The sequence below is a fragment of the Monodelphis domestica genome, chromosome 4, assembly GCF_027887165.1.
Source record: "Monodelphis domestica isolate mMonDom1 chromosome 4, mMonDom1.pri, whole genome shotgun sequence".
Classification (NCBI taxonomy): domain Eukaryota; kingdom Metazoa; phylum Chordata; class Mammalia; order Didelphimorphia; family Didelphidae; genus Monodelphis; species Monodelphis domestica.
Window position 1 is genome coordinate 311,197,621 of NC_077230.1, and position 22,169 is coordinate 311,219,789.

The 22,169-nt window shown below is 35.0% G+C and overlaps 1 protein-coding gene across 28 annotated transcripts in view; it reads right to left on the minus strand.

Moving 5' to 3' along the window:
* The window catches only part of SUPT20H (SPT20 homolog, SAGA complex component), a 63,109-nt gene extending 41,958 nt beyond the window's left edge, over positions 1-21,151 (minus strand). For 14 of the 28 annotated variants that reach the window (XR_008911398.1, XR_008911397.1, XR_001622260.2 and 11 more), the window contains exons 1-14: positions 20,886-21,022; positions 18,034-18,131; positions 13,372-13,407; positions 11,809-11,867; positions 11,639-11,705; positions 9,817-9,946; positions 8,210-8,313; positions 7,442-7,558; positions 7,283-7,336; positions 5,812-5,951; positions 3,851-4,007; positions 3,538-3,594; positions 2,185-2,256; positions 1,171-1,328 (exon numbers count right to left, since the gene is read on the minus strand). Coding sequence is in view for 22 of the 28 variants with exons in the window: in XM_056794794.1 (XP_056650772.1) it covers positions 1,171-1,328; positions 2,185-2,256; positions 3,538-3,594; positions 3,851-4,007; positions 5,812-5,951; positions 7,283-7,336; positions 7,442-7,558; positions 8,210-8,313; positions 9,817-9,946; positions 11,639-11,705; positions 11,809-11,867; positions 13,372-13,407; positions 18,034-18,054 (1,172 nt within the window). In the remaining 6 variants the exon portion in view is untranslated. Of the gene's footprint in view, positions 1-1,170; positions 1,329-2,184; positions 2,257-3,537; positions 3,595-3,850; positions 4,008-5,811; positions 5,952-7,282; positions 7,337-7,441; positions 7,559-8,209; positions 8,314-9,816; positions 9,947-11,638; positions 11,706-11,808; positions 11,868-13,371; positions 13,408-18,033; positions 18,132-20,885; positions 21,023-21,047 lie in introns of those variants that run through there. The other 14 variants (XR_008911399.1, XM_056794791.1, XM_056794792.1 and 11 more) reach the window with 8 other exon arrangements.
* Between the last annotated feature and the right edge of the window lie 1,018 nt (positions 21,152-22,169).

The following is a 22,169-nucleotide window of genomic DNA, read 5'->3' on the forward strand; positions in this document are numbered from 1 at the left end:
AACTTACTGCTTCAATTATCACCTTTATATAGATAACTTACATATCTATAACCAAACCTTACTTCTGAACTCCAGACTCATATCTATACTTGGATGTCCCATCACTTCTCTTGATGAGAACTTTATAAAATGGGGCTTATTTCATCTCCCCTAAACTTCCTTTTACTTATTCTATCAGTGCAACCATTATTCATTTAGTATATTTTCAAAATCTTTGTGTTATCATTGTATCTTCTTATCCCTTACCTCTCGAACATCCAGGTATCAAAGCCTATTGACTTTATCCTGTAATATCTCCTACTTTTGTTTCTTCTTTATTCCTATTGGCCTAGATCCTTACCAGACACTTTTCTAAATGACTGCAATGGTTTCCTTGCAAGTCATCCCAGTGCCATTCTCTCCAATATGAAATATTCTTCATATCACTACCATAATGATCTTCTTTATGCAATTTATTCCTTCGCCTTACTGAGTAATGGTCAAACTTTGGTGACTGGCATTCAAAACCTTTATAATTTGGTTCTACTCTACCTTCCCAGCTCTCAATCAAAATTGTTTTTCTATAGGTTCTTCTATACTCCACTTAAATTGAATTATTCTGTCTCCAAATCTTCCTTGTACTCTTTTGCACTCACAATGTTTTCTATATCTAAAATGCTATCTTTCCTTTCCTTTTGAGTTTCCACTCAACTTTAGCAATCAACTCACATTCCAAATCCTACAAGAAGTCTTTCTATCTTTCCCATTCTCTCTTCAGGAAATGACCTTCACTCTTACATTTAATGCTACATCATCTCATTTGGCACTTCTTTATCTGTGAGGTCTCATTGTGCACTACTCACTTCTGTGTCTTTATCTTCTTACCTGCATGTAAACTCCAATTTTATCTCCTTCTGTATCTTTATAATTAAGCTTTACATACAATATATGTTTAATAAATATTTGTTAAATTTAACTTAACATAAGGATAAGAAATAAATAACATCTTTGGGCTTTTATCAACTCTTAGTTTTAGGATATAACTAAAATTTTCATCTCATTTCAAAATAGAAATTTAAGTATTCTTATCTGTCAAAATTCCATCAGTAATTTTACAAATATTAGGAACACAAGAAATTTTTACTACATTATTAGCTGAACTACATACATGTGTATTTAAACAATACTTACTGGGTTGGTGTCATTGGGCTCTCAGATTCTTCATCACTTCTATAAGTCTGTATTTTACCATAGTAAAGTGGATTACCAAGTGACTGAAAAATGGTTAGCTTTGTTTTCTGAAACTGATTACCAACTTCACATTCGAACACATAATCTTCTTTTATCTCCTAAAAAGATAAAATATCACAAATAATGCTCCTCCAAAGCAAATTAACAAACCAAACTAACTATAAAACAAAGGAAAAGGTGAGGAGTGCTCTAGCGCCCTAGAGCAGAGCTGCTCTAACACAATCTATATATGTCTAAAATAATTCCTCCACATCATTCTAGTACCTTCTATTCCCTAACCATGTCTGGTAGGCAAAAAGAAAAATGGCTCCTATGGTACTTGGCTTTTTTATTATTTGCCTAATAAAATAAATAAGCTAAAAATGATTTTATATTATTTATCACTGAGGAAATATAATAGAACTTTTAAGTTCCATGAACCTCACTCGACAGAAATATTACAGATGCACATAATAGACATATCAAATGCTAATGTTAAATAATATCAGAAGGATATGTCCTCTGAAGACCACTCTTAATTTTTATCATTTGTAGTTTTTTCTATCTCCTCATTTCAATTTCTTGGGATGACCTAATTAATCTGAATTCTTTCTACTAAAAAGAGTTAGGAGGGCCAACCTTCAAGGAATCAAACTCAAATAATGGTGAACTTTTTTCAAGGTTCAATTCTAGAAGACATGTGCATTACTAATTTAAAACAGAGAGTGAACAGCAGTAATTATACAATTTTAAAGAAAATCAAAGATCAACATTTAACATCTGGTTTCTAATAAAGCTATCTGGAGGTTATGAAGGAGAATATAATTTTTCTTCCTAGGATTTCATGATAGTTTAGAAAACCAAATGTTTTCAATTATTTTAAAAAAGATAGTTCTTAATATTTCATAAATTCTGTTCCAGAACATCTTCACTAAACCTTAGAAACAGAGATTGGTTGGGGTTTCAATTACTCACATGTGCTGGCCAGACAGTTGGCTGTGAGTCATCAGGTTTGATAGACTTTTCCACTTTAGCATACTTTTCCACCTAAAAAGTCAAACCAACAAAATACTGGATTGTAGAGTAATGAATAAAAGTTTGGAAGATGGAAAAGAGTTTAAGGAGTAGAAATCCTTTGGCTATAATTCTACAGCAGAACTTTTAAAATAAATACATCATTTCAAGAAGCTATTAAAGATGAATGAAATAACACATTCAACTCTACAAACACAGTTTAATAGTGGTTAGAACTTCTCTACATATTCTGGAAAAGTGATTTGCTTTTAAAATAATACCTACCCCAAATTAATTTCCATGAAATCTCTCTCTGCCACTGTATTCCACCATTTGAAAATTTACATAACATTAAACTCAGACTTCATATTTATATAACTTTTGTTTTAGACCAAAGTAATTTTCTAGCTTAATTCTGTCCCCAGAATTTATAAGAAAAACTTTTTTTCAGAATTAGTTCCTAGAAAAACACGTAAATTACTGAAATGTAAAATTCACTATCTTCAACCTATTTCTTATAATGGTTTTATAAATGAGCATATAAAGAAAAGAGACCAGACAATAATGAAAAGAAGACTAGATCTGGAGTCTTGGATCTTGCTTCTTACTAGGAATATGACCATATAAAGAATTCACTGAACCCCAAGTTTCAGTTTTATCTGTACAACAACTCCTTCCAACTCTAATCCTATCATTTTTTTTTAAACCCTTACCACCTTCCGTCTTGGAATCAATACTGTGTATTGGATTCCATGGCAGAACAGTGGTCAGGGCTAGGCAATGGGGGTTAAGTGACTTGCCCAGGGTCACACAGCTGGGAAGTGTCTGAGGCCAGATTTGAACCTAGGACCTTTGTCTCTAGGCCTGGATCTCAATTCCCTGAGCTGCTCCCTAATCCTATCATTTTAGAAGAAGGGAAAAACAGAAGCAGTAGTGGGAAGATTTGATACTGTTACTTCTTTAAGTTAATGGTTCATATACAACAAAGTTCTTAACTTTGATCACTCGAAAACTCTTGATTTTAGAGTGTAATCAACTTGAGCAAAAAAGGACACATATATTATGATCATGAAACATTAAAGCAATTACAGAGTAGAGGCTCTGAGGCTCCACTTGTATTCAGCCTACTTTAGGATTTATTTTATTAATCATTCACTACCTCACACAGGAAGACCATACATAAAGAATACTTTAAATAAGCAGTTACTTTCTAAAAGACCATTATTAGAAATGTTCAAAATCCCTCACCTTCAAATCCAAATTAACATCAGCTATATTTAGGAACCTTTTGTAAAAATAAGTTAATTAACTTACATCCACTTCTGAAGGTGTAGTCAAATAACAAGGGTTCTGCTTCCACATATCCACACACTAAAAATTAAATAACACTGTAAGTATCCTGGAAACTATAACAATGTTTTTATTTTATCAATAAGTGTTCATCTTTTTTTTCAAACTTATTAAAAATAACATGTAATAAATTTACACATAAGTTTTCCAAAGTTATGTGATCAAAATTGTCTCCCCTGCCCCTTCTTCCTTCCCCACTCTCATAGCTGGCAAGTAATTCAATGTGGCCTATACATGAATTTTTTAAGTGTTCATTTTTACAATAAAATATACATACATTTCCTGCTTTAGAAATTTTGAGATCATACTGCTGGGCTGTTTTTCTCTCTTTTCTTTTCTGCAAGTAATCAAGTAACCTTAGCTGTGGAGGAGCTGTGGAGTGGGACATATCCTGCTGCCGATTCAGGGAAGATCTGGAGTATCTCTTGAAACATCTAAAACATTTTGAGATTCAAAATGAAAAAATGGTAGTGAAAAATATTTAATGGATATAATGCAACATGTAGGAGACATTAAAATTTTGACTGAATAAAAAAGCATCTATGAATATTTCTGGGAAAGTTGCTTTGTATACTATCTATTAAAAATGAAAAGAAACACTATAATGGTAGGCTTGTACAGTTTTGCAAGCAGAAAAAAGTATTATTTAGAAGTAGTTTCTCATTTTCTCCAAAAGCATTTGTAGTTGATGTTTAAAGTCTGTAGAAGATGTGTTCAAAAAGAATAATTGACATGTTTCTGGTAAGCAACTAATTTTGGTACCCAGGTGCTCAGGAGGCCTAAAAATCTTCTGTCAGAACTAACATTTATATTGACTTTAAGGTTTTCTAAAGCACTTTCTGTTTTGATCTTCACAACTTTGGTACCAGATTGGTTGTAGTACAAATATTATTATCTATTACTATTCTATTATTATACTGTTAAAAGTTTGGTTGTGGTACACATACTATTTGTCCTAGAGTACAAGACTACTAAACGTCAGTGCTGGGACTCAAACTCCTTCCACTAAATCATCAGCAAGGTGTTGTCTCAACAAAATTAGTCAGAACAGAAGTTGCCTTTGGCTGTGCAGTTATTTGAAAAGTCAGCTACTCTTTGGGAAATCAACAGAAGAAAACCAGTAAGACATTCTGGCCTTCTGCTTTTGAGATTATATCATATAGTTCCTTTGAAGTCTCATGAGAAGCACTTTGCACATTTGCTAAGGCTGCCAATATACTAAAAGAAGTGCTTATTCATCCCTCAAGGACTTGCTGGGGACAGAAAAGCAGTTTGTTCAATGCATATCTTAACTAGGATGCTTTTAAAATACTAGATGAAAACATAGGTACTTCTTCATTAGATACTAATACAACAATGACCTTAAAAAGTTAAAGGCAATATGCTAAATAAGCAACTGGTTTAACTGTTGAGTTAAATTTAAAGAAGCAAAAGAAAAAACATCTCATGTTTCATAAATTCTAATGGAAGATAAGGCACATCTCTATTATTATATCCAAGGATATCATTTATAATAATCTTCATTAATGACATATGAAGTCTTACCTGAACTTTTATAATTCAGTACTGTAAATTAGAAACAATTAATTTAGATGTTATATTTATGAAGGGAGAATTATCTTTCTTATATGCTACCAGGCAGACACGTTTAAAAACTGTGTTCTGCTTTTGCCTCTACTTTTGCTTTTTAAAGTCATATCCAATCTAATCAGTACAAAAGAGGTCAACAAAGACAACTATTTCAATGAGAGAAAACGTATTTATTATACATAGTAAATAAAACTACCCATCTCGTGGCATGTATAAAATATTTAACTGAAATATGAATCACAATACTGTAAAATTAAGTGAACTATTTGGCTTACCAAAAGTGGCTGTGTTTTCTACATATTTGAGGAAAATTTATTTGAGATTATTAAATATAATTTTTAAAGAAGTGGCAATTTTAAAGATTTAATTGAACACTAGTTTATACAGAAGTAAAAAAAAACAAACCTAGTATTCTGGTTTACAGACTTTCTCTGGTGGGCTTTCAAATTACTAGAACTCTGGAAACTTGTAACAAGTCTAAGAGAAATTTTTCATTAAACATTGGGAAAACAAAGCAGTTAAAAACCAAAGTACATGAGCCTCCTAGGACACATGGGTAACTATATTATAGCAGAAGCCTCCAGCAAAAATTAGGCACACTCTTTATGGCAGAATGTCTTTAAGTCTAAATACAACCAGGATAATTACCGTTTCATTGGTCGGGTATTCATCTTCTGTTTATTATAAAGCAATCTGTTTGCAGTACAAGTCACAGCTATAGATGGATCAAGACACAATGGCTCTGCTGTGGCTAAGATAAGCTGGCTCTCAAGGAGAAGTTTGTCTTCCTGAAATGTAGACATGCACATTGATAGCACATTTAAGACATTTCAAAACTTCAAAATTATGAACATAGATTTTAAATATTCCTTGTACCTTCAAACATACTTAGAATGAAATGTAATACTTAATTTTAGAATCTTAATATATAAGACTTTAAAGATTTGGAAGCACAAAAGACTTCTAGTGATAATCATTTTTACACTTTAAAAAAATAACTATTAATTAGAAGTATTTGTCCAAATGCACAGGGATAACAGGTCACTATTACAGTTAAGAAATAGGTTCTGGGAATAAATTGTTTCAGAACAATTCAGAACAAACTGCAATTCTGGCATTTTGTCCAATGCCTAAAGATTTTCTCAGAACACAGTTGACTAAGACTTGCCTTGCCTAAACTGAAATACTGAAACAAATATGTTTTCATTACCATTAAGTAAACTAAACATGAATGTTTTATTAGAATTGAATACTGCATTTTTCAAAAAGCACCATGATTCAAAAATTTTAAATCTATAACTGACATATTAATGCCAATTAGTAATATATCTTAAGAAATAAACATAGTTTGCTTATGCAGTTATCATTTTTTTATGAATTGTGAAATGAATAGAAAAATTACTGTTTTCTCTAGGGAAGAAATGTCCAAATGTCTATTAATGGAATGGCTATTGATTCTTTTATAAGCATACTGCACAGAAAGAATCATTTAAATTATTCTGATTTTTCCTTCATTTGAGTATTCTGTTCAAAGAGGGATTTTTCTGACTGGGATAGAGCATGGGGTCAAAGAAGGAAATGGACTAAATGAACTGTAAGATTAGAGAAATAAGTGACTTCCTATGTTTTGGATTCTACTCAAAATATCACAAGACCAATATTATTATGAGATTAACTGATCAGTCAGAGAATTCATATTTCTATAATGAAATCTCTAATTTAGAGATCATTCAAGAGAGGTAAGGTAAATTCAGTGTGGGGAACACGGTACTTTAGGTGGATGTCATAGCATTAATTGGAAAGTACTCTTTCTTCTGGGGATAAGAAATATAAGTCTAGCAAAGGGCAGGTTAGAATTAGAATGATGCAGACCCACTGGTGTCAAAATGAGAGTTGGCTGAATTCAATATTTGATTTTCATTATGATGAGTAAGACTCTTTACTTTTTCAATAATAACAGAGCATTCTAAGCACAATGGGGTGGGGGATTGTGTGGAATTTTGTTTCATAATCTTCAAATATGACTACCAATACCATTTAGTTCATACTTTTGATGATAATTTTTACTTTATGCCTTAATTATATGGTCTATTGGGGGAAAAAAACTTACTGAAATTACCTGTGTCCATTTATGGTTGTCACTTGTTATAGAATGAACATCACAGATTAAAGTCTGGAAAAAATATAACATTCATCTAAAAATACATGAATATAGTAGCAAATCATGCAATTAAAACAATAACCTACAATTTAAAATTTTAACTGAAAAAATGCTCACCTGCATTGTTGGACGTAAGAGAATATGCCTACTTTGGTAACCTGGAGATTTCATATTTCCAGATTGCCTATAGTCACGTATTTCTGCTATGACACACCCACAATGAAAAATATTAACCTGTTTAAGAAGAAAAAAAATTTTTGTTAATACCATGTTATTAAAGACTGAATCAAGATTCTGAGGCTCTGATGAAATGCTTCATTGTACAAAACATATGAATTAGGCCAATTTTTTTGCTTTGTTTTAGGAAATTAAAAATCTGACTTAAGTTTATTTAGCTAAAGATTCAGAGCTTAATAAATGAGGCAAACTGATTATCATTAGTATTAAATAGATCTGGGTACCAGAATAAGCTTGGGTACCAAAACAATGTGAAAAATATCAAAAGCTTTGCTTAAAGCAAGAATATTTAAGCTTATGCAAATGTATGTCCCTATTAATAATAAATCATGCTCATTCAAAGAATATCAGTAATTTTTTGACAGGTGACTGATAATTGGTAAGGTAAATGTGAAAGTGATTTTAATACAAAGCACATGGCTCAGCCTTTTTTTTAATGTCAGATTCAGCAAACAGCAATCAGGGGTCAACTATATTAAGCCTTTTCTACTTGAAAGTAAAAACATTCCAGATACTGCAACAAATCAACCTTCCATTGGTTAGATTTGGTGACACCTATTTTCTAAAAGCACTTAGCCATTAGACATTAAATCTCCCATCAAAGGAAATAACTAATAAAAATCTAATCAAAAGTAGAAATCTTTTCACCTGAGATTTTTCCAGGAGATCAACCAAAATAGGTGGTAATTCTTCAGCATCCAAGTATTCAAGCAGCTCTCCTTCTTCATAAGGCAAGCGAATGGTTTCAGAATCTAAATTTTAAATGATAAAGTAAAACTTACAGATAAGAAAAATGGAAAGTACATTTCATAATTTAAATGCTCCTTTTCCAATGAGAACGTAGCAGACATGTAGAAGATCAATTGAACATAACTATTCATTTAAAATATCTATCTGAATGAATAATTTAGGACAATATCAAAAGGCTTCATTCAGCTAACACTATGCTAAGTCCTGGAGAGTATGATGTTTATATTACATGTGTACTCTGCTCTCTCAGAGCTTAAAGTGTAAAAAGGGGATAAAGTAAAATTAAACAATGATCAAATACAATTTATTACATGTTAGGTTCAATATTAGAGAATTGCAGGACAAAGTGCCATGGAAGGTGGAACACTGTCAATAACTAAAGTAACTGGCATTTGGGTTAAACTTAAAAGAGAGGAAGAAATTCAAGAGAACAAGGGAAAAACTTAACAAAAGCACAGAAAACCATATAACGAAACAACAGTTCTGCCTGACATTGTTATTATTTTTTGAGGGGGAGTGGGGTGGGAATGAAGGCATGGAATGTATATACCAAAAAACAATACAGTTTCAGTAGAACATCCTAAGTACTGGAGAAAATCAACATAAGACATAAAGCTTGAAAGGTTGAGTGGCAACAGATTGTGGAAAGCTTTAGATGCCTGACAAGAATTTACTTAGCCTGCTATCAGGAGCTACTGAGGAATGACACAACCAGATATATATATAAGAAAAATTAACCTGGTATAAGGGATAAATCAGAGGAGGTAGGAGAACAGACTGTAATGAGTGCCTTTATTAAGATAGTAGCAAGGAGAATAAAAAGGGATGAATGATAAACTACCCAAAACTATACAAAAGTATGAGACAAGGAAAAAAAAAAGATACGGGTAAAATTTCTTAAGGAATATCTGACCAACAGGTGTCAGATCAATTCTGTCATAATGATACTAGTTCAAGAAAATTATTACTATAAAAATACAATGCAAATTCTAGGCAACTAACTCCTGGTAAAAAAGAACAGTGAATAATCCCAATAGCTTTTATGTTTCTTGAGACCATGGATGTTTACTGAATTAAATACAATAAAATTTCAGTCAAAGGAGCTAATAGTTCCCTGAAGTTCATCATAATAAAACTAATGCCTTCATATTTCACCTACAAAACTCATACAGAATTCTCTTGATATCACACTACAAAAGGAAATGAAAACCAATACAAAATGGAAACTCCTGTTGGTAGAAATCCTACATTTAGTCTAAAAATAGCCCAAACTATAATATTCACCATACTAAAATTTATTATGTAACCCATGATCTACATTTTTAAAAAATGTCCTAATTCTTATCAGTTCCTCTAGGAGTCTTGTAGACATGGAAGTGATACTGGGTTTTCAAAAGCTACATTAGTAAAGCATAAGTTCTTAACAGGTTATACTGAACTAGAGAACTCTAATGGGTCTAGTGACAAAAGTTAAAAACCAAGTGATGCATGTAACTAATATTTACCTGATCCATTCTTTCCCCTGAGCATCAAAGAATAGCCCTCATTTCCTGGATACAGGTTGACTACCAAACAGGAGAGTGTTTCTTGCATAACGAGCTTCTCTAACAAGTTCACATTTCGTCTCAGCTTCTGCTTTAAAAGGAGACAGAGTTCATGAAAATAATCATTAAAATTATTTGATGCATAAATCACTCTTATGGGAAAATGAATCCAAGGTTATTTACTAGAACCCTCAACAATGAATTAAATAAATATAATTCCTAGAGTTACTAACTCTATAAGGTACAATATAAGTAGAGGCATTCACATTCCATGTCAATAAACTCAATATATTTTTCAGCAGCACTTGAGGACTTTTTTTTTTACCAAAATTCATTACATGAAAAAATGGGTTTTAGCTCAGTGTTATTTTTTCTTCACTCAAACTGCAAAAGATTACAAAATAATTTCTTTGAATTAGTTAGAAGTAGTTAGTTTTGATGATTTTCTATACATATATTATTTTCTGAGCATTCAGAGACAATGAGAAGCAAATTACTCTTCATTCCCATTTAAAAAAATATTTCTGGAGGAAATAGAATTTTAAACTATCACTAGTATCTTATTTTAGAGATGAATGTATTCAAAAGCAAAACCAACATAATTATTTTTTTAATGTTTTGGAAAGGTATTAATATAGGACAAAAAGGTATTAAGATGATCAGAAACATTTTCAACTACAAAATGATCAACCATCAAATTTCAGGGAGAATTTTAGCTAAATTCCCTGGAGAATTATCATTTTTTGTATACTGTCATTCTTTAAAAAAAAAAAAAACCCTTACCTTCCATCTTGGAATCAATACTGTATATTGGTTCCAAGGCAGAAGAGTGGAAGTGACTTGCCCAGGGTCACATAGCTGGAAAGTATCTGAGGCCAAATTTGAACCTAGGACCTCCCGTCTCTAGGTCTGGCTCTCAATCCACTGAGCTATCCAGCTGCCCCCTACTGTCATTCTTGAATAAAGATCTTAACACATTGAAAAAAATTAAAAACCAAAACAAGAAAGCCTTTTAAAAAAAAAGGAACAAATTTTTCTTGGTTTTAACTATCTCAAGTTTTTAGTAGAACCTCAATAAAACTACTCCAATATTAACAAAAAACAAACAAAAAACACCCCACTATAACATAGAAGGAATTCTTGGTAGATTAGTACAGGCCATAGTTTAACAAAATATCATCTTAAGAAGACAAGTAGATTCCTATATAGTCTTTAGATACAATTTTAGAAAAGCACAGGCCCACTCAGGGAACTGGCTCCAAACAGACCTAGCTAGACTCTCTGCTAGTTGGGTATTTATAGTGCCTAATTTTAAATTCTCTAAAGCTTAAAAAAAAAAAGTTCAAGCTAATTTTCCTCTGTGCTCACTTTTTAAATGACCAATTACTAATTAACTTTTGGATTCATACTATGGCATTTTCCAAATGCACAGGAATCACTTTAGGAGTCACCTACTTTTCAGTGAAAAAAGCTAAGGAAATTATTTGGTAACTTTATCTTACACAGATTCTTAATTTTCTATATGCTTCCATACTCCAAGAAATACTATCTTTTTTCATGTTTGTTACTAGCCCTAAGTACTTGGGGCTAAGAAGAAAATGTCTTTAAAACAGCCTACACAATTGAGTTGAAATTTACCTTGAAAATACTATTACATTCAGAGGGAAGAGTACTTCCTTAGAAATTAAAATTTAAAAGGTCATTACTTATATCCAATTATACTCTTCCTACTTTCTTTGCACTTCAATTAGTATAATAACAAATGAAGAAAAATTCTACTTACCTTTATCTCAGGCTCTTTCTCACATTCTTCTATATACAAGTCATATAGCTTCTGAAATACAGATTTTCTAAAAAAATTAAAAATATATATAAGGCTAATGTAAATATGACAATGATTATAAAATATCTGATATTTAAAAATGTATTATAAAAATTCTTAAGTGTACACACCTTCCACTAGATAAATATTTCCGTTTAGGAGGTCTCTGACGGGCACTTTCAATGACATACTGAAAAAAAGTTCATGAAAACATTGATTTCTTTTGTTTTATGACTGAAACAAATATGTAAGATTATGCATGTCAGTGACATCATAAAAGACATCATAAAAGAATGGGCAAATTTCTGATATATGTTAAAATTATGGGTGAAAAAACCCCTGCTACTTGTTAAAATACAATAAATCAGTGGGAAGCTACTATGTGAAAGGCACATGATTAGAAAACCCAAGTAAGAAATACAAGATTCTACATTCTAGCTATATCTTAAGCTTTTCCCCCAAGAACATACCTACTTGAAAATGACCCCAACACAGATCATATATACACCTCTCACAGCTATGGGCAGGAGATGCATTCTTAGCCAAACAAGGGAGAGAAGCAAAATTAAGTGTTGACTGAATGAAAAGTTTCTGCACAAGCAAAATTAATGCACCCATTACATCAAGTTTCTCTGAAAAGGGTTGGTATTCAATGAACAGATATCTATTGTTTTATTTATTTATTCACTCTATAAAAACCAAAAGCTATTACCCAATAGTTAAGTAGAAAATGAATATGAATAAATGGTTCTCCAAAGATGAATTGCAAAATAACAAACATAAGAATAAGCCAAAATACTAAGAAAAAATACAAATCAAAATAACCCAGAGGCATTACCTCACAGCCTGCAAATGGGCATGGATGACAAGATGGAAATAGAAAACATTGGAGAGGTTGTAGGAGGACAATGAATTATCAGTAAAGCTGCTAATCAGTACAACCATTTTTGAAGGCAATTTAGAATTAAAGTGTCTAAAATGTCCCTACCCTATGATGGAGATATTACATTAATAGGCTTATACTTCAAAGAGGCCATAGATAATTAGAAAGTCCCCAAATATACTAAAATATTTATAGCAGCACTTTTAATAATGGCAAAGATTTGGAAACAAAGTAGATGCCCACTGATAGGAAAATGGCTAAACTAATTATGGTACATGAATGGAATAGGATATTGCTGTGTTATAATGATGTATGTGATGAATACAGAGAAGCATGTAAAGATCTACATAAACTGATGCAAAGGGAAGTTAGCAAAGCCAAGGGAAAAAAGTTTACTATAATACTGTAAGTAGAGCAATCAGTAATTCAAAAAGGGAATGTTGCAAAATTAAAAATAAGGATGACTCGAAAGGAGAGTTATGAGAAGACATCAACCACTCCACCTTTTTTGGAGAAGTGTAAAATCCACAAATGTTGAATAATGTACATGTTTTCAAACTTTTTTTTTGATGAATTGATCAGTGCTTATCCTCCCCACTCCCACCTTTTTGTGTCTTTAAAAATGTTTGTTATGTGGGGTGGCTCTCCGAGATGGAAAAAGAAAGGGATACTGGAGAAAATTATAGTGATGTTAAAACACACACATACACACACACACTATTCATAAAACTTTTTTAAAACATGAAAATATATCAAACATAATTCACCTGAAGTTAAAGTTCACTTAACAAAATTTCAAGTTATTTCTTACCTCTGCACGATCCAAAGCTAATTCTAAAGCTTGCTGCTGTAAAAATGATTTAAAAATGTTTTCTTGTGAATGTTATTTTAATAACAAACAATGTTAATAAGCATTTGAGTGAAAGACTGCTTAATCTAACATTTATTTCCCATATTTGTGATTCAAGGATTTTAAGTTCACCACTAATCCTTACCCAGTTCAAATACTTGTCCTAGTAGTCAGCAGGGCACAAACATACATTAAATGGAAAAAAATCTATTCAGTTCTACAAAACTTAAAATACACTTTATTTGTTCCAGGAATGCACAAAAACAAGGGAGAGACTTCCAATAAGATGAAAGGAACTACCTATAACATTATGTATTTGCTGGTCACCATCATGAACACCTAAGGCTATTATTATAGAATATGATTTGATGACCTTTCTCCAAATTTTTTCAAAGGAATTACCTTTCATTTAAATACAAGAAAGGGGGGAGAAGACAAACATCTTTATAACTGGCTTAACAAAGCTTCATAAATGTTTTCTCTTTCTAGCTCCATATCAATGGATGAAGCTAAAATATTTTAAAACTAGATTCATCTTTAACTCATACACAAACAGAACAAGTTACAAATTTAGGTATATAGACTTTATTTCTAGACATTAAAATATGTGCTAATTCCATTAAAATTTTTTTTAAGAACCAGATTATTTTTCTTCAGCTTTGTAGGCTAGTTACATGGAGAAAAAAACCTTAACTATCTGCTGATCCTCCCTCCCTCTGGAATAGAATCAAATTCTCCCATTCTAGGGGAACCCATAGAATGTTTCTGAACCCTTGAGATACTCCGTGTTAAAAATAAAACAAACATCTGTAATTTAGACAATAACCAAAGGGTAACATTCACAGGTGTACACATTGTCAAACTAACTGTAGTAAAACTCAAATACTTTGAAAGCCAATGTGTCTTTGAATTTTAAGGTTTTTATACTTTTAAAAAATGGTTACAAAGAGTAAAACTCCTATTGAAACTTAGTAGTTATATTCAGAATATGAATTGAGGTCCTTATCTTCACAAAATCACATATTTCAAATAGTTTCCCCCAAAGTAGTTATTGTTTAGTCCTGTCCAACTCTTTGTGAACCCATGGACCATAGCATACCAAAGCTGTCCAAAGGGTTTTCTTGCCAAAGATTATATTTGCCATTTTTTTCTCCAGTGGATTAAGACAAAGAGAAGTAAAAGCGACTTGTCCAGGGCCACACATATATTAAATGTTTTGTCGTCTTCCTAATTATAGGTCCAGTGCTTTATCCACTAGCCCCTCTAAAGTACAATTGCTTAATAAGTAAGAATGCTGAAATGAGAGGAAACTTGAATTTTAATCTCCATACTAGTATTAAATAGCTGCGTGATCAATGGCAAATCACTTTACTTCTAAGCCTCAGTTTCCTCATCTATAAAAATGGAGATAGTGATGCTACACAGAATGATGATACCTCATGTTTTATGTTCCTAAAAGAACTATGTGAAGATTGGTTATTATTATTATGCTTTGGTCAAATCTTTTTGGTCATAAGATTTAAGTAAAAATTTATATACCAAGGTTCCAGTATTTGAAACAAAAACTTTAGGCTATATATGCTCCTTTGCAGCAAAAATTCTTAGTATATATGAAATCAGCTAGTTAAGTAAAAACTTCAATCTGTTCAGTAAAATGTAAGCATGTGTAATATTTGTCACCTTTTTCACGTATCCACTTAACTGAAGAAAAATTGTTAATATTGTTATATTCTTAAAGAGTTTTTTTTTCCACTTTTTCAACAGCCTTTAGAAAATTTTAAATTAGGAAATGTGAATGCCTATCTTTAAGGTGGTTCCCCATCCAGCCACTGAGAGACAGTTAATTAATCAAGATATACTTCTTAATGTTTCCTGTGTTTGGGTTTTTGCCCTTGAAAAGTATACATTGGGAACTTACTTTCAAAAAGATATCAATTACTGTCTGAGTATGAATGCTAAGAGGAGCTACTTTGGCAGAAGAAATGCATCATGTTAAACATTCAAGCTTAATAGGAATGAAAGAATACATGTGGCTGTATTATCTCTAACACTGTATTCAAATCTCTTCCTCTCTTTCCTGTTCCTGTTATGTATAAAAAAGGAAATGCTTCAACTTTTTAGCATAAGCCATAGAACGCAGAAAAGAAAATAAAAAGATGTATTTATAATATAGATATGTTAATCATGAGGTAAAGAAGAATTTGCATGACATTACTAAAGTACTTTCTGAGTAGATTAAGCTACTTTCAAAAACACCTGACAATATACTTTGATACTTCTTTTATGGTGTCACAAAAAAACTTGCTGCCATGCTCATAGAGAACATACATTTTAAGATACCTTAAGATAATAGTGACATTTCTAGATGGTTCTTTAAGGTTTACAAAGCACTTTATAAGTATTTTTTCAAATATTTAAAAATTCTCATACCTCCTCAAGCTTCCCATGGCTTCTCACCTCCTGCCTTCCTCCTTACCTGAGGAGACCTTGCCTCATACTTTTCAAAAATAATTTTTAAAAAAATTGAAGTCATTCTTCAAAAACACCCTTCATCATCTCATATCATTGTCTTTTGCTACTATCTCTTTACCCCTGTCTCACATGAGGTGGCCTTACTCCTTAACAAAGCCCACCTCTCCATCTGTGTAAGTGATCCCTTTGCACCCTGTTTTCTCCAAAAGATTACCACTTCTATCATTCATTCTATCACTTATCTTCAGTCTCTGACTCATTCACGATAAATATGCTTATACCTCCCACCCCAATTTTCAAAAATCCTTCACTTGATCTTTCAGCCCCAGCAATCATCCTATATCTCTTCTGCCTTCTGTGGGTAACCTCCTTGAAAAGGCCTGTGGATAAAAGGTGTTTCCACTGTCTTCTCTCCTTCTTGAAACTCTTGTTTCTAAGCTCACCATTCCACCAAAATTATCAATGATCTTAGTTGTCAAATCCATTGGCCTGTTTGTTGGCCTCATTCTTCTTGGCATTTATAATCTTTGACACTGTTGATCACTCTCCTCTCCCTGACACTCACTTCTGTCTTGGGTTTTTAGGACATTACTCTCTCCTGGTTCTCCTCCTACCTATGTAACCACTTCTTCTCAGTCTCCTCTGCTAGACCCTCTTCCAGATCATGCCCTCTGGTCTTGAATATTCCTAGGGTTTTGGTCCTGGGCTCTCATCTCTCCTCCCTCTTTACTACTTGATATCATTAGCTCCCATGGATTTAATTACTATCTCTATGCTGATGATTTCAAATCTGCCTATCTTGTCCCAAACTCTGAATGCCTTTCAGACATCTTGATCTGGATGTTTGGCAGACATCTTAAATGTAATATGTCCCAAACAGAACACATTATCTTTCTCCCTAAACTCTACCCTATCTCCCAGCTTTCCTCTAAGTGCAGAAGGCAAGACCATCTTCCCAGCCCTTCAGGTTCACAACCTAAAAGTCATTCTGAATTCCTCACCATCTCTCACCCTCACCCCATATATCAAATTTGTGGCCAAGGCCTGTTGATCTTTTATGTTTGCAATCAATATGCCTCCTTCTCTCCTCTTGAGGCCCCACCTTATATCTCCATTACTGAAATAGTCTATTGTGTGGATCCACCTGCCTCCACTCCATCCTCCATTCAACCATGAAAGTGATTGTCCTAAAAAGCAAGTATGATCCTGTTACCCATTTCCAATAAACTCCAGTGGCTTCCTAAGCCTCTAGCAACATATACAAAATGTTATTAGGCATTCGAAGTCCTTCACAACCTGGACTCTCTTCCCATTTCAATCTTCTTACACCTTGCTCCCTGCCAGGTACTCTTTGATTCAGTGACCCTGGGCTCCAAGTTCTTCTATGAACAAGACAACCCCATCTGTTGCCTCTGGACTTTTTCTCTGACCGCCCTCTCCATGCCTGGATGCTCCTTTCTTTATCTCTGCCTTCTGACTTCCTGCCTTCCTTCAAGTTCCAACTAAATCTACTTTCTACAGGAAGTCTTTCCCAACTCCTTTTAATTTTAGGGTCTTCCCTCTTTTAATTATTTCTTATTTATCTGGTATATATAGCTTGTTTGTATTTTTTTTTGCTTATTTTCTTGGTCTTTGTGAGCTCAAGGGCAGAGATTATATAATCTATTGATTTTTCTACCCCCATTGATTAGCACAGTGACAGGCACATAGTAGTTACTTAATAAACGTTTAATGACTGAATTTATCCTCACAAAGTAAATGCTTTTATTATCTCCATTTTAGGTTGAAGAAAGAGAGGCTGACAGGTTAAATGACTTGCCTAGAGTCACACAGGTAGTATTCTAAGGCAGGATTTGAACTTGGGTCTTCCTGACTCCATCCAGTGCTCAGATTTCTCAAGATTCACTTTGAGAGGCATTCACTTGCCTGGTCTCTGTCTCTGAACTCTTGGGTTTAGATTTTTAACTATGACAGGAGTGGCTGTATGACTCTAGATAAGTCATTTAACCTCTTGTTGCCCCAGGCAACTCTGAGATTCTAAATTGCAAAGCAGCTGCTGGTCTGCTAAGCAGAGGGAATTTCTTTACAAGGGGTTCCCTAAAACAATAAAATCATAGGTCTGGATCCCTTACCTCAAAAGATACAACTTACCATTGTAGTATAAAAAATCATTCAAAAAAGAGAAGAAAATAATTTATGTGCGTTGATGAAGTATGGTGACAATCATGTCCAATATCAATTTCAAAGTACTGCAGAAGTAAAAAACAAAACAAAAAAAACTATTAACACGAGAGAATCAAGAAAATAAAATAGCATATAGTGGATATTACTTGTGACACATTACAATTACTTGTGACACATTCAATTGAATATTTTTATGAATATTTAAAAAGCACTTTCTAGAACTTCCCTACAAAAATCTTTAAATCATTTTTGAAAACCAGAATTAACACTGGGTAGACACTTTTAGTTTACATATTGTATCATCAAACACTCATACTTTCCAAAAGTATTTCAATCTCTGGGAGAATATAAATATTACAAATACCACCTTCCTCTTCTCAAAGTAAGCCTTTTTTATTATCTCTTATGGGCTAGTTATTCTCTTGGTTATCTCTTTCAAAATTCACTAAGAGTTCTCATGCACAGTAGGATGAAGTTTTATCAATTTCATGTGAGCTTTTTTTTTGGATAGTCTTTTCCTCCTATCCTGCCTTCCAACACAGGTGACATATTGTACTACTCCCTTGTGGTGGCTAGGTTTCACCAGTTTAAATTTTGCTTACTAACTAGCTATGTGACCCTAAAAAAGTTAACTTTCCTCAGCTCATTTTCTCATCTATAGAATGGGGATAGAAAGAGCACCTACTTCACAGGGTTCTTAATGTACAATAAAAGTAAACTTTAAAGAGCTATATAAATGCTAGCTATTACTAATCCAGTTTTTTTCTTGACTCCATGTGACCACCAATATGCATTTAGCTTATTGAGCTATGGGTACAATGTGTGTCTCCTGGAACCTTAAAAGAAGAAACCACCTCATTCCCAATGGGATGTAAGATCCTTGAGAATTATTTTCTTTTTAACTGTTTTGCCAGCACTGTGTATGGCACAAAGAGGTGGGGAGGATATGCATTTAATATGTGCCTACTATGTGCCAGGCACAGTGGTAAGTAATTTAGGAGGTTATTATCTCAGCTGATCCTCACCAACAACCCTGAGAGGTCAATTTCAGGCATTCAGTAGTGTGCTTAATAAATATGTTCATTGATTTTTAGGGCAGTTGACAGCACTCTGGGCTTGGAGACAGGAAGACTCATCAGCAAGTCTGGTCTCAGACACTACCTATGTGTACCTAAGGCAAGTCCTTTGTAAAATGAGCTGGACCAGGAAATGGCAAGCCACTCCAGTTCCTTCTCCAAGAAAACTCCAAATGGGATCACAAAGAGCCCAACAGGACTTAATAACTACCAATTTTAGAAATGAAGAAAATAAGGCTCAGACTTGCCTATGTCACACAAAATACAAAGAACTTGCCCAGAATTCAAATGCAGGTCTTCTGATTCCAAATCCCATGTTATAATTTTTTGCCATATAGCTAACTATTACTCCTGGAAAAACCTGAAAAACAAACTCTTTAATCCTGTGATTTAATCTATTTATAAATTAAATGAGGGAATGATGAAAGGCTGACCACAAAGTTCATTTTGGGATTGATTGAATTTTATTTTAAATATGGACAAGATTGATAATTTAAAAACTCAACTTGAAATAATTACATTAGGTGAATTTCAGCAACTTTTAAAATCACTTTGAGGTAAATATGAAGGCTAATATCACTTTAACAATATATTAATGTTTATCAGAACCACTTAACCCGCATCTGTTCCTATTCATATAAACTACAGAATACTCCAGAAGTCAAACCAATTAGGTGGATGAGCACTGAATTTAATTATCTCCCATCACTTCTGTAATACTTTTTTAGATTCCTATGTTCTCATGTCACCTGACTCTCTAGGATTTTTTTTTTCCCCACACTACTTTGTTACTGGTCCTAATATGGAAAACCTGGCAAGAGAATCTCACCTAGGAGTTCTACTAAGTTGTATAAACAAGAAAAATAATAGAAAAGGGTCCCTTGGGTAATCGACATGGGTCGAGCTGATAACTAGCAGTTATTTGACCACTCTGTGCCAGTTTCTACTATTGGGGCAGTTTACTGAAACTATAACTAATTCGACAAAAAGTAACTGTCGAGGACAAAGTAGTTCCAAGTAGTAGAATGGGGGAAAGAGCACTGGCTCTGGAGTTTGAGGATATGGGCATACATGCCAACTTTATACTAGTGTGTTCATATGGCAAGTCCCATCCTCCAAGGGCCTAAGATTCCTAATTTGTAAAATTAGGTATCTGGCCTAAATAGGGACCTCGGGAGTCCCTTCCAGTATTAGGATCCATGATCTTAAGTGTCTTTGGATGCTCTCTCCGCCCCTTAAACACTGGAGGATAGATCCCCTACGTGGTGCAAATCACTTCACACTCAAGTGCAACAGAAGTGACCATCTTTAAAAACAAACTCTCCCATTAGGCCTAAGGGCCTGCGGACGTGAAGGAGTCGGAGCCACCGCCAGGTACAAAATCCGTGCCAGATCTCCGGAAATACCTGTTAACAGGGAAGCCGAGCAGGAGCTGAGCACCGGCAGGAGCCAGGGGGAAAGGGGACCCGCATTCCACTGAGGGTAAAGTGTGGGCCTAGAGACCCCAGCCAGCCTCCGTCTCCGCCCCCGGGGGAAAGGGGGGTCAGGGCGAGAGCGGGGGTGGGGTGAGTAGAGGTGGTGCCCCCCACCCCCAGTCCCCTCGGCCCGGAATAGAGTGATGGTGGCCCCAAGCGCCAGCGAGCCGCCGGGGGCCCAGCCGAGCCGAACACATAGGTCGGGCAGGGCCGAGCCAGGCCCCCGTCGCCCGCCACACCCTCCGCCTCCAGCTCGCCCGCTCCCTACCTGCCCCTGCGGCGGCGGCGGCGGCGGCGGCGGCTGGGGCGCTCGGCCTCATGACGGCGCCGCCAACTCCGGCCCTGGCAGGATGATCCACACGAGTGAGCCGGTGGCTCCCCCCAGCCCAACCCAGCCCTGCCCAGCCCTGCCCGACACCGCCGAACGCACTCAGCTCCCTCCCTCCTTTGCCGCCCGCCTGGCCGGCGGCCTGTTCCGGTCTCGGAGCTTCCGATTCGGCCGGCCGGCTCAGCTAGGCTCCTTCTCGGCGGCCGCGGCGGCGGAAGGGGAGGGGCCTAGGGCGGGCGGGCAAATGCCGGGGTGCGGGAGAGGAGCGCGGGAGAGGGCGGGAAGCCCGAGAAGCCCGAGGTCCTAGGGTTGCAGAGCTCCGTGTTCTCTCCAGTTTCCCTTATCGCCACAGGGCTCTCAGGGGCCCGCGGCCGGCCTCCCAGGTCCCCTGTCCACACCCAGTTCTCTAAGCCTCTAGGACTTGTATTCCAATTTATCACCCCCCTCGTGTCAATAAATAAAAGACCACCCAGTCACACCTTTGCTTCCCGGTTTCCATCAAGTTTAACTAACCCCCCCTCCAAAGACTACCTCTAGGCACCTCATTTCCAAGCTTGTATTTCAAAGGGGCTTAGTATAGTTTTCAGGGCTTGTCTCATTCTGGCAATTGAATCAATCAGTCATGCATTTTTGAAACTCCTATATATACCTTACTCTGGGCTTAGCTAAGTACTAGAAATACCAAGAAAGACAAAACATAGTCCCTTTCCTCCATAGAGCTCACATTTTAATAGGGGACAATTGTAAATTAGTTACAAGAAAAAATAATAGTGGGTATTCGCATAGCATTTTAGGATTTGCAAAGGGCTCTTACATACAGGAGCTAGTTTGAGCCTCACAATAATCCTATGATCTAGATGCTACTATTATGCCTATTTTACAGAGTATTTGATAGGTTAAGTGGCAAGGGGAAACTGAGGTTGACATGTTAAAGTTGACATGGGCACTGTACCCCAGAAACCCAGGTGAATTATTGTCAAGGAAACTCCCTTGTTGTTTTTCTAACTCTGAGCCTAAAAACACCCTATGACCCCACCTAGGGTTCTGAGATGACTATCTCCCTCTGATTGTCCTCTAGATGGTCAGAAAGATGCACCTTCAGACCACACCTGGATCCTATCCGACATCTGCTTGTCCCCTAAAACTAAGGAATCTTTATGTCCCCAGGCAGACCCCAGTATGATCACCCCACCTCATGCCTGAGTGACTAACTGTTGTGAAGAA